The 13,300-nt window shown below is 44.4% G+C and overlaps 1 protein-coding gene across 3 annotated transcripts; it reads left to right on the forward strand.

Annotated features, from left to right (window-relative positions):
* Positions 1 to 1,425: 1,425 nt before the first annotated feature.
* On the forward strand, positions 1,426 to 11,495 carry LOC124262614 (CUB and zona pellucida-like domain-containing protein 1). Of its 3 annotated transcripts, XM_046697118.1 has the most exons (7): positions 1,426 to 1,499; positions 2,829 to 3,184; positions 4,300 to 4,478; positions 6,761 to 6,960; positions 8,582 to 8,779; positions 10,131 to 10,441; positions 11,308 to 11,495. In XM_046697118.1, the coding sequence occupies exons 3-7, from the start codon at positions 4,335 to 4,337 to the stop codon at positions 11,478 to 11,480; spliced, it is 1,026 nt and encodes a 341-aa protein (XP_046553074.1). In that variant the 5' UTR covers positions 1,426 to 1,499; positions 2,829 to 3,184; positions 4,300 to 4,334; the 3' UTR covers positions 11,481 to 11,495. The 3 variants fall into 3 exon arrangements, with proteins under 3 accessions (XP_046553074.1, XP_046553076.1, XP_046553075.1); XM_046697120.1 differs by lacking the exons at positions 1,426 to 1,499; positions 2,829 to 3,184; positions 4,300 to 4,478 and adding an exon at positions 6,326 to 6,350; XM_046697119.1 differs by lacking the exons at positions 1,426 to 1,499; positions 2,829 to 3,184; positions 4,300 to 4,478 and adding an exon at positions 6,392 to 6,426.
* Positions 11,496 to 13,300: the final 1,805 nt, after the last annotated feature.

Below are 13,300 nucleotides of genomic sequence, written 5' to 3' on the forward strand. Positions count from 1 at the left end.
CAGGTAAGTGCGGAGGGGTGGTCTAGTGGTTAAAGCGTTCGCCCGTCACGCCGAAGACCTGTTTTCGGTTCCCAACATGGGTACAATGTGTGAAGCCCATTTCTGGTGTCTCCTGCCATGATATTGCTGGAATATTGCTAAAAGCGGCGTAAAACCATACTCACTCACTTCAAGGGTAAAGAAGGATTACATGTGCCAATTTTCATGTCACTTCTGGGGCAGTGGGTTAGCCTAGTGGTTAAAGCGTTTGCTCGACACGCCGAAGACCCGGGTTCAATTCCCAACATGGGCACAATGTGTGACGCCCATTTCTGGTGTCCCCCCGCCGTGATATTGCTGAAACTTTTCAAAAAGCGGCATAAAACCATACTCACTCAGTCATGTCACTTCTGTACAAGGTTCTAGTAGGATTCATTTCAGTTCTACAATTAATTGAATCATGCTATTGAATTTGAACTTTCGTTCCCTAACCATTTATTTCTTATTGTGGCCTTACAAAAGATGCAACTTGCCAGAAGAAAATGAGAGAAGATTGAATCAAAGTGATTAATTTAAGTCGCCTGTAATTCTTTGAATTCCTAGTGTCGTATTAAAATATGTCTAGAATGCGTTTTATGTACAAATTGCCATGCATTATGATTGCAATTGCAAGGTAAATATATCTTAAAATATACACATAAAACTCAAAATAAAAAACAACAAGAAAACACCCCCAAAAATGCCGCCTTTACTAAAGTACAAGTATGTTACATCGCGTCATAGTATTGTCAGAGAGGTAGCACCATTGGACTGTACCCGTAAAGATCTTGGTTAGAACTGACCTTCAGCTACCAATGCATGACGTAAGAGGCGACTAACAGGATGGGGTGGTCTGGCCCGCTGATATGGTTGATGCATCGTTTATTATCTCCGAATAATCGATGCTCAAGATGTCAGTCACTGACACTGATCATTTACATTATTTAGCTATTGAATTATTGGAAACATATACGGCGTTAAAAACAATGGTATAAATAACTGAAACAAATAAATGAAAATAAATACACATACAACTATATAAGTAAGTTAATAAGTAATGACTGAACCAAACATACAAACGTGCATGCACGTCACCATATTAAAACATTTTCATCATTAGTTGGAACGCCATATTTGCATGATGTAAACCGACACTTTCACCAGCATCTTACACCAAGGAGCTTTCCTAGTTGAAAGTCACACTGGAGTAAACTACTGTTAGCCAAGAGTATGAAGAAATGAGAGAATCATATTGACAAACTTATTGATAAGAACGTATTCATTTCGTGAGTGCGACGTATCGATACAGATTTTTGTACCGTTGCCAAGCAGGACTTTCGAAAATACCACTCAAAGAAATGAAAGAATTATTCCGAATCATTGTGAATCATTTTCCTTCCTTGCCAGACCCCGGGGGACATTCGGCTGGTAGGCGGTGCCTGGTCGGGGGAAGGGAGGCTGGAGGTGTACTACAGTGGAAGGTGGGTGTTACTACACGCTGATAAAACGTCGATGTTCAGTGACCCGTGAAGATCCCGGTTAGAATTTGTTTTCAGCAACCCATGTTTGTTGTAAGAAGCGACTGACGAGATCGGGTGGTCAGGTTTGCTGACTTGGTTGACACATGTCATCATATCCCAATTGCGTAGATCGATGTTCATGCTGTTGATCACAAGATTGCCTGGTCCAGACTCGATTATTTACAGACCGCCGCCATATGGGTGGAATATTGCTGAATGCGTCTATAAACAAACAAACAACACCTCCATAACAAACAAACAAACATTTCATAACTTCGCTTTACAGATGGGGTGGAGTTTGCGATGACGATTTCACCGCCAACGCCGCTGCCGTCGCGTGTCGACAGCTAGGCTACTCACCCCTCCGTGCAACGTTCTCCTCGGTCACGGCGCCTGTTGATTTCTTATTGGACGACGTCAAATGTACTGGAAGGGAAGCTGCGCTGCAAGACTGCGTGCACAGAGCTTGGGACACTCACAACTGCGGGACTACCGAGCACCTGAATAAATGAAAAATAAATACACATACAATTATATAAGTAAGTTAATAAGTAATGACTGAACCAGACATACAAACGTGCATGCACGTCACCATATTAAAACATTTTCATCATTAGTTGGAACGCCATATTTGCATGATGTAAACCGACACTTTCACCAGCATCTTACACCAAGGAGCTTTCCTAGTTGAAAGTCACACTGGAGTAAACTACTGTTAGCCAAGAGTATGAAGAAATGAGAGAATTTTATTGACAAACTTATTGATAAGAACGTATTTATTTCGTGAGTGCGACGTATCGATACAGATTTTTGTACCGTTGCCAAGCAGGACTTTCGAAAATACCACTCAAAGAAATGAAAGAATTATTCCGAATCATTGTGAATCATTTTCCTTCCTTGCCAGACCCCGGGGGACATTCGGCTGGTGGGCGGTGCCTGGTTGGGGGAAGGGAGGCTGGAGGTGTTCTACAATGGAAGGTGGGTGTTACTACACGCTGATGAAACGTCGATGTTCAGTGACCCGTGAAGATCCCGGTTAGAATTTGTTTTTAGCAACCCATGTTTGTTGTAAGAAGCGACTGACGAGATCGGGTGGTCAGGTTTGCTGACTTGGTTGACACATGTCATCATATCCCAATTGCGTAGATCGATGCTCATGCTGTTGATCACAAGATTGCCTGGTCCAGACTCGATTATTTACAGACCGCCGCCATATTGGTGGAATATTGCTGAATGCGTCTATAAACAAACAAACAAAACCTCCATAACAAACAGACAAATATTTTACAGATGGGGTGGAGTTTGCGATGACGAATTCACCACCAACGCCGCTGCTGTCGCTTGTCGACAGCTAGGCTACTCACCCCTCCGTGCAACGTTTTCCTCGGTCACGGCGCCTGTTGATTTCTTATTGGACGACGTCAAATGTACTGGAAGGGAAGCTGCGCTGCAAGACTGCGTGCACAATGCTTGGGGCACTCACAACTGCGGGACTACCGAGCACCTGCATGTGGCTTGTTCTAGTGAATGTACCGATCATGTATGTAGAAACGGGGGAAAATGTATGGACACACCCCACACCCATGCAGTCAACTGTTCTTGTCCAACTGGGTTTCATGGACTGACTGGATGGTAGATCAAGCAATGTCCATTATTTCCTCAAATAATCTCGGAGTGTACATATGATAACTTACTAGATAAATCAAAGGTGTTGGAAAGGATAATACTGACTGACTGACTGAGTTTGGTCTTACGCCGCTTTTAGCAATATTCCAGCAACATCACGGCGGGGGACAACAGAAATGGGCTTCACACTTTGTGCACTAGATAATACAGAAATGTTGGAAAAGATAATACACAGATGTTGGAAATGATTATATGGAGATGTTGGTTTAGATAATACAGAGATGTTGAAAAGGATAATGCAGAAATAGTGAAAAAGACAATACAGAAATGTTGGACTAGATAAATCAGATATGTTGGACTAAATCAATTCAGAGATGTTGGAAAATCATATTCTGAGATGTACACCACCTCCTTTCCTATAATTAATCTCGTTCATAAGAGCAATTCTTTGGATGACGATGTTTAATGTCATGTCATTGGAATAGGGCTTAAAACGCAGCGAGAAAAGTTCATTCTTCACACACTCCAACACAGATTTGTATTCTTCAAAGATGTTTCCATGACAGTTTAGTTCGTTTAGGATCAAGAACCTCGTAGCTGTCTGTGGTGATTTGGCACCTAAAAACAGCTGTTTATAGCATATAAAAAATGATTAAAATATGATAATAAATTTCCAGGTGTTTGTTTGCTTGGGTACAGAATCTGTTGTAAATGACCACAGCCGTCAGCCGTACGTGGTCCATAGTACACATAGAACGCTACTGTATGCAATAAATATATGTGAAAGCAATTATGTTGTTCACGCTAAGTAAATAACCCGGGTTAGAACTGGCTTCAGGAAACCCATGCTTGTTGTAAGAGGCGATTATCGTGATCGGGTGGTCTTGCTAGCTGACTTGGTTGACAAATATGATCATATCCAGTTATGTAGATCGATGCGCATCCTGTTGATCGTTGGATTGTCATGGTAAATATTGTTCTTTTAAATGAAACTAGATCAATATTTTGTTGCTTTTCCCAAAACAAAATCAGATCATACGAGGACTGCAAATCACAGGCAAAATCACGGCTATTACTGAATATATGTGTTAGTGTTTTAAAGACAATCATGCTTTCTGTACGACCTCTCTTGTAGCTCAGGGCCTCCAAATCACGTGTACATCTCACAATATGTTTGTGGAGTTTGCCAAGAAAGAGTTCCCAGGTCTTCATGCTGATAGCCTTACATTACGAGACCCCACATGTAGAGCCACAGATACGCCCACTACCATCACTCTCACTGCACCGCTAGGAGGGTGTGACACACAGATGGAGGTGAGTGACAGCCTCAGACATGCCCACTACCATCACTCTCACTGCATCGCTAGGAGGGTGTGGCACACAGATGGAGGTGGGTGACAGCCACAGACACGCCCACTACCATCACTCTCACTGCACCACTAGGAGGGTGTGGCACACAGATGGAGGTGAGTGACAGCCACAGACACGTCCACTACCATCACACTCACTGCACCACTAGGAGGGTGTTGTACACAGATGGAGGTGAGTGACAGCCACAGACACGTCCCCTACCATCACACTCACTGCACCACTAGGAGGATGTGGTACACAGATGGAGGTGAGTTACAGACACGCCCAATACCGTCACTCTTACTGCACCACTAGGAGGGTGTTGTACACAGATGGCGGTGAGTGACAGCCACAGACGCGTCTACTACCATCACTCTCACTGCACCACTAGGAGGGTGTGGTACACAGATTGAGGTGAGTTACAGACACGCCCAATACCGTCACTCTTACTGCACCACTAGGAGGGTGTTGCACACAGATGGCGGTGAGTGACAGCCACAGACACGTCCCCTACCATCACTCTCACTGCACCACTAGGGAGGATGTGGCACAGATGGAGGTGAGTTACAGACACGCCCAATACCGTCACTCTTACTGCACCACTAGGAGGGTGTTGCACACAGATGGCGGTGAGTGACAGCCACAGACGCGTCCACTACCATCACTCTCACTGCACCACTAGGAGGGTGTGGTACACAGATTGAGGTGAGTTGACAGTTACAGACACGAGTTACAGACACGCCCAATACCGTCACTCTTACTGCACCACTAGGAGGGTGTGGCACACAGATGGAGGGTGAGTGACAGTTACAGACACGCCCAATACCGTCACTCTTACTGCACCACTAGGAGGGTGTGGTACACAGATGGCGGTGAGTTACAGCCACAGACGCGCCCACTACCATCACTCTTACTGCACCACTAGGAGGGTGTGGTACACAGATTGAGGTGAGTTACAGACACGCCCAATACCGTCACTCTTACTGCACCACTAGGAGGGTGTGGTACACAGATGGCGGTGAGTGACAGCCACAGACGCGTCCACTACCATCACTCTCACTGCACCACTAGGAGGGTGTGGCACACAGATGGAGGTGAGTTACAGACACGCCCAATACCGTCACTCTTACTGCACCACTAGGAGGGTGTGGCACACAGATGGATGTGAGTGACAGCCACAGACGCGTCCACTACCATCACTCTCACTGCACCACTAGGAGGGTGTGGTACACAGATTGAGGTGAGTTACAGACACGCCCAATACCGTCACTCTTACTGCACCACTAGGAGGGTGTGGCACACAGATGGAGGTGAGTGACAGTTACAGACACGCCCAATACCGTCACTCTTACTGCACCACTAGGAGGGTGTGGCACACAGATGGCTGTGAGTGACAGCCACAGACGCGTCTACTACCATCACTCTCACTGCACCACTAGGAGGGTGTGGTACACAGATGGAGGTGAGTTACAGACACGCCCAATACCGTCACTCTTACTGCACCACTAGGAGGGTGTGGCACACAGATGGATGTGAGTGACAGCCACAGACGCGTCCACTACCATCACTATCACTTCACCACTAGGAGGGTGTGGTACACAGATGGATGTGAGTGACAGCCACAGACACGCCCACTACCATCACTCTTACTGCACCACTAGGAGGGTGTGGCACACAGATGGAGGTGAGTGACAGCCACAGACACGCCCACTACCGTCACTCTTACTGCACCACTAGGAGGGTGTGACACACAGATGGATGTGAGTGACAGCCACAGACACGCCCACTACCATCACTCTTACTGCACCACTAGGAGGGTGTGGCACACAGATGGAGGTGAGTGACAGCCACAGACACGCCCACTACTATCACTCTCACTGCACCACTCGGAGGGTGTGGCACACATATGGAGGTGAGTGACAGCCACAGACGCGTCCACTACCGTCTCTCTCACTATGAAAGAGTTTCCCATTACTGTTATTACTCTCATTTCAGAATGAAATAAGTCAATAACATTAAACCAAATGACACTACTGTTTCTTTTCGTGTTTCCGATAGTGTTGTCTTTTGGTACTGTTCTGACAATAGACGGATATATATGTGGCATAAATTCACTGTTATTTAACTTTTGAATAAAAAAAACCCCGTCCCACCATGATGAGGTATGTAATGGATAAATATTTTAATTAAATTATGTTGCCGCGATTTACTGCAAGTACTTATCTGAAAATCACTCTCATCTGAAGGTGGTCGGTGATGACTTCGTCTATGTGAACGAGGTAACTGCCCAGGACGTCACAGTGTCGGGTCACATCTCGCACGTGCGAGACATCAACGTAACAGTGCGTTGTTTCTACAGCAGAAACACTGTGGCACGCAGCTACTACCTCGTGAATACCGAGGAGCTCGACGCCCTCACCAGCGGACAGGGCAAGTATGATATCAGGTAGGTCTCGGGGGTGAGAGGTCACGAGAGGTCATGAGTGGTCGTGAGTCTAAGGTGTGACAATACTAGGGTCCACTTGCACAATGCGATCTTAGCGTTACGACCATTTTAAGGCTTTGTTAGATCGCTTTGTGCAAGCGGGACCAGGATTTCGATTACCTCCACCAACCTCTGGATCCATTCCCTTGCTATCTCACGCGACACGTCCTTGATTTCCATTTGCCAATTTGATTGGCTACTAGGTCTAACGCACCAATCAAAAACCATGACCACAAAGTCTCGAACCCAGAGACGGTGCGAGCTGCTATGACTGCTGGGCTAGCTCTATTGGGCGTGGTCCTGATCATGATCACAGTGGCCCTCTCCATCGTTGTCAAGAGCGACGACGAAGACATGGAGATTAAGGATGAAGCGTGTGAAAAACTTTTAGATGGAGATGATTAGTATTACGTTATTAAACACTGATGTCTTTTTTCATAATTTGTCTTTCTTTCAATTGGGCGGTGGGATAGCCTAGTGGTTAAAGCGTTGGCTCGTCACGCCGAAGACCCCGGTTCGAATCCCCACATGGGGACAGTGTGTGAAGCCCATTTCTGGTGTCCCCCGCCGTGATGTTGCTGGAATATTGCGAAAAACGGCGTAAAACTAAACTCTGACAGTCATAAATCCGAATGGGGATTTCATGATGATCTAACACCGATCCCATATCAGCTCCCCTCGCTGGACAGATACCAGAACTGTCAAAAGAAAACTCAGACAAACATTTGTTGACAATGTCAGTGACATCAACCATATCGGAGCGTATACGTGCCCGGTCTAAAACTACTAAAAGAATATCATCTACGTTACGTATAGGATCGTCTACGTGGTCGTAAGTATCATCTACGTAGAAAAACCATTTACGTGCTCGTAAGTATGATCTACGCTGGCGCAAGTATAACCTACCAAGATGAAAACATAAGTTACGTTGATGGAAGTATCCTTTACGTGCATGACGAATATTTTTAGATTTTGGCACAACTACGCTTCTGTACAGCCATGTTTCTCAAAAGAAGGGTATTTATAGAATCACCAGTCCTCTAAGTTTCAAGCGATCGTGACCACCTCGTGCCGTTTCGGACAGGCCGAGTCATTCGTGACCAACTCGTGTTATTCCGGGACAAGCCGAATAGCATTCGTGACAATCTCGTGTTATTCCGGGACAAGCCGAATATCTTCTTGCGGGTTACGGAAAGGGGCGAGTGGTGACGAATGAGGCCGAGTGGCTTCTTGTAGGTTACGGAAAGGGGCGAGTGGAGATCGGAATAAGGACAACTGTCGAATTTTAATTGTGTTTTTCCAGCGAGATTTCCATTTCTATTCTGGTTCCGCGTGGGAGGGTAGTAGTCCTTCGATATATGGTAACTTACAAGATACAAGATGAGTTAGATCGCAGAGTAAGATCGATATTAGGTCAAACGGTAAGCTGCCTGATAGTAGATGTGAAATTAAAAACTGTTCCGATCTTCTTTTGGATTTTTGTTATATATTTTTTAGATTATAATTTTCAGTCTGTGACTAAATTTCAGTCAAGTCAAACAGCTCTCAGGACAAAAAGGATCTTGACACATTCTTGTTTCAGTATGAATCTGATCTATGAAGGAGTGACCTACCAACCCTCTAGTTCCACGCCCCTCAGCGTCAAGCCGGGAGAGGACCTGTCAATCAAACTCTCCCTTCAATCCAACGACTCGAACCTTCAGGTGTTTGCAAGGAACTGCAAGGCCACGCCCACTCCCTCACCAGATAGTTCTGTGCAATACCTGATCCTTGAAAATGGGCAAGTATGGTCCTATCTTATCAGATCGGATTGTGGGTTCGAATCCCGGTTTGTTCGCCTTATTGTGCATGTTTCCGAGAGCGTCCGAGATCTGCATGACTCCGGGCTCTCCCCCCACATTACCAGGCCGTAATATAACTAGACCTTGGTGACTGTTCAATGGGATGTTAATCATAGGCGGATCCAGAGGGGGGAGCAGGGGTGCGCAACTCCCCCCCACCCCTTCTTGACCTGAAAGTTTATTACATGACCATTGAAACTCTCGTGAAAATGAAGTGTGCACCCCTCCTTTCTCAATAGTGTCCACCCCCCTTTCTCGAAAAGCTGTAGCCGGCCCTGTTAATGCCAAATCGCTTGTCTATATGTAAATGCATCGCCATATTGCTGAAATATTGCATAGTGTAGCATAAAATAACAAACTATACAACTGAAATAACGTTCAAAGCCACCTTACCAAGCAGCAACAATAAAGAAGATTCCAGTTAGAATTGCTCTTCAGCAAACCATGCTTGTCGTAAGAGGCGACTAACGGGAGGGGGTGGACATGTCATTTAAATCACTGTTATACATGTATATGGAAAATTGTCTGTTTATTATGTTCAAACTGTTTGATTATGGATGCATGTGTGCAGGGTACTTTCTTTGTATGGTTGGCACCTAATCGCCAGCACACATGGTCAGCCATCTAACCCCCTTAGCCACCAAAAATGGAAGTCGGACAACGGGTAGTCTGGACAAAGTCAGCCATCTCACTCGCTCAGACACCCAAATATAATATTTGATACATTTGACCACTTTCTAAATGGCGTTGAATATTCACTGTAATATATTGCATTAGATACCATTTGTGCACGTGCATTTTACAGGTATCGAATAACGGCAGGGAAAGAAACCTTTCACAATTTCCAAATAGACCACAGGACCAGTGAGTGGACAATAATTAGTGGTCCTGTCTGTACTTCACTGGTCCAAAATAACATTTGTAGATTTGCTTAAATTCCACATATTAGTGACAGAATTCGTAAGAATTCGTAAATTTTATCAGCCAATGTGTGAAGCCAATGTGTTAAGAATGGGCTTAAGAAGTTCGTAGGGCTACGAACGTTTCGAGAATAGCTAGCCAGGGCTGTACGCACAGGTGTGTGTGACGTATCCCACCGGGTGGGTGTGTTGCCCACACATTTTGATTTTGTACATGACAGTGGAGTGGGGGTGGGGGATTACCTTATACATAAATTATAGGGGGATGGGGGTCATTCTCATTGGACATGCTTCTCCATAAAAATCATCATCACCCACCTCTAGCCATAAAGTATCAACGGCCCCTTACTTTTGTATGTTTGTTACACAGGTGTGCGCATGATTCAACCTTAACCTTCATGAACGTCAGTGACGTCTCCGAGGTGACCTTGACCTTGGAGACGTTCAAGTTCGTGAACAGTTCCCGCATGGTCTACTTCCACTGCGAGGTGTTGGTGTGTAACGCGTCCGACCCTGAGTCCAGATGTCACCACGGTTGTCTGACCCCCGGGAGTGGAAGGAGGGACGCTGGGGAGAGCGGCGGAAGCGACTTAGAGCAAGAGGCACACTTGACTTCACAACAACTCTCGGCAGGACCGATCAGAATTGCAAACAAGAGGTCAAAACGCTCACCTAAGTTTGGTACGACATTTAACGATTCCTTTATTAATCAAAATAGAATGTATACAGTTAAACCTCTATTATCCGGACATTTTTATTAAACACGATTTTGGGTTATAAATAACCGGATTAAGGAATTCTAGGTACATTGTATTTTGATTCTTGGTATAATGGTGTCCGGAAGAGGGCATCACAGATTGACGAGGTCCGGATAACGTTTCATAGTATGGCGACATTGGTGACCAACTCGTGTTATTCCGGGACAAGCCGAATAGCTTCTTGAAGGGTACGGAAAGGGGCGAGTGGTGACGAATGAGTATGGCGAATGAAGGTTACGGGTTTGCGCCTGCACAGTCTCTTTGTATCAAGGGCAAGCACACCGGTGGTGGTAGTGATGGTCGTAGTAGTAGTAGTAGTAGTAGTAGTAGTAGTAGTAGTAGTAGTAAATTGTTTATGAAAGTATGCATTTTCCGGAGTCGTCCTTGGTGCTGTGATTTTAGTAGTAGTAGTAGTCCCAAAGTAGTAAATTGTTTTTGAAAGTATGTTCATTTTTTCGGCGGTCCTAGTTGGTCGTCCTTGGTGCTGCTGTATGGTGATCTACCTTCAGTTTTCACTACCAATAGCTACACGTAAGATCTCCGATCCAGCTTAAAATCAATATATACATTGTATAATCATAATGATAAACCTGCCTGTAGATCCATCGATTTCATACTTAACATGTAACAAGCCTTTCGTGTTAACGGCACCCTCGGTCAAGCCGCTTCGTGATTTGGGTATGTAACGCACACGAACAAACACATCTCCCCTCCTTTTCAGTATCCTAGGCTTACCTCTGTATCCCCTCTCGAAAAGTCCATCAGCTTTATTTCAGATTTCATTCACAGATGACCGTAAGGATGGCAACGCATATCTTAATGGCGACCCAGCCCTGATAGTGGGCGTGGCTCTGATGTGTGTGTCCCTGGTGATGGTGATGGCGACGCTTCACCTGCTGTTCCGGGGCAACACTGGAAACGGCAAGGACGACTACACAAAGACTCGGTGCGACAAACATTAAAGACACATAACAATTCTCTTTTGTTTTCTTTCCAAAAGCAGATCGTATGAATATTCTTATTGCTAACGGGGCGGTGGGGTAGCCTAATGGTTAAACCGTTCGCTCGTCACGCCGAAGACCCGGGTTTGATTCCCAACATCGGTACAGTGTGTGAAGCCCATTCCTGGTGTTCCCCGCCGTGATATTGCTGGAATATTACTAAACTGTGCGTAAACCATACTCACTCACTCACTTTGATCTGGTCAAGTACAGCGTCTTCATTATGTCATGAGTCCATAGTTTTAAATAAAACAGTACATTAAGTTGACAGAAATATCAGGGGTTATTTTTTCTGCGTTAGAACTAATAAAAGAAAAAATTCTGGCATAATAAAATAGTTTTAGTTTGGAATCAGTTGGCGATTAAACATACTTCAGTTAATTACCCATTAAGAGCCGGTTAGAATTGCTCTTCAACAACCAATCTTTGTCGTAAGAGGCGACTAACGGGATCGGCTGGTCAGGCTCTCTGACTTGGTTGACACATGTCATCGTATCCCAAATGCGTAGATCGATGCTCATGATGTTTATCACTGGATTGCCTGGTCCAGACTCGATTGTTTACAGACCACCACCATACAGCTGGAATATTGTAGAGTGTAATAACAAATCATTTCGAAATTTATTAAAATGGCAGTCATTTACAGTTGATTTACATCCGTGTATAATAAATTTAACTAACAAGAAATAAGTCATAACTGCAGAATCATTGGGTTTTTTCACTGAAGACATGCAAAAAATATTCACATGATTATATGCTTTGTTATGGATGTTCAATATGAAGGTAAATTTTTGAAACCAGTGACAGTTTGCCTTATTTCCGTAAACAAATGTAGAAGAAACGGTGAAAGTGGATGGAACGACAGCGACCAAAATCAATCCCGATAAATTCTTCTCGACATTTATGCTAAATAGAAGCGCTCTTAAAATCTTTAAGTGTACGCACAATACGTTTATGAAGAGACCATATAATAGATTATATTCTATGATATGGTCTCTGGTTCGTGCGAATGGGAAATGTGGATGTTTTGGTGGGCATTATTTCCAGAGGTGAACCGTTAGATGCTGTTTGATAATAACTTCGAGAGAATTTGAAACTAAACCCATTCGGGACCAGGCGTTGATAGAATATATATACAAGGCTGTTACTATTTTTTCTCAGAAATTGTATTTTTCTCAGACCATCAAAAAACGAAATATATCAATGGCAATTTAATAACTTAGGAAAATTAATCCTCAATTTACCGTCTCTGTCGTAAATTATTAATTCAGGTTGTGCAAAGTCGAACAAGATATTTATTGTCTAACTTGAAAGCCGCAATTTCACGCACTTGAACGGCACTTCACGATTATAGTGGAAGATGGTCTCTGTAATTGTGAAAATGATGTCCCTTTGGCATCGCACGTTTGTTTGAAACGTTGACAGGCGGTGTTAGGTCATCATGAAATCCCCATTCGGATTTATACCACTCGAAAGCAGTTACAAGTGAGTGAGTGAGTGAGTGAGTTTAGTTTTACGCCGCTTTTAGCAATATTCCAGCAATATCACGGCGGGTGACACCAGAAATGGGCTTCACACATTGTGCCCATGTAGGGAATCGAACCCGGGTCTTCCGCGTGACGAGCCAACGCTTTAACCACTAGGCTATCCCACCGCCCCTCGGATTTATGATAAACTGACAGAATATTAGTAGTCTACTAGTACCTTTTGTCTGTTTAATATGATTTTCTGAACTGTAATATCCCAAAATCCTGATAAGTAATTTACTAATATTGGTAAAA

The sequence above is a fragment of the Haliotis rubra genome, unplaced genomic scaffold (assembly GCF_003918875.1).
Source record: "Haliotis rubra isolate DU_JTF1 unplaced genomic scaffold, ASM391887v1 Scf847, whole genome shotgun sequence".
Taxonomy (NCBI): domain Eukaryota; kingdom Metazoa; phylum Mollusca; class Gastropoda; order Lepetellida; family Haliotidae; genus Haliotis; species Haliotis rubra.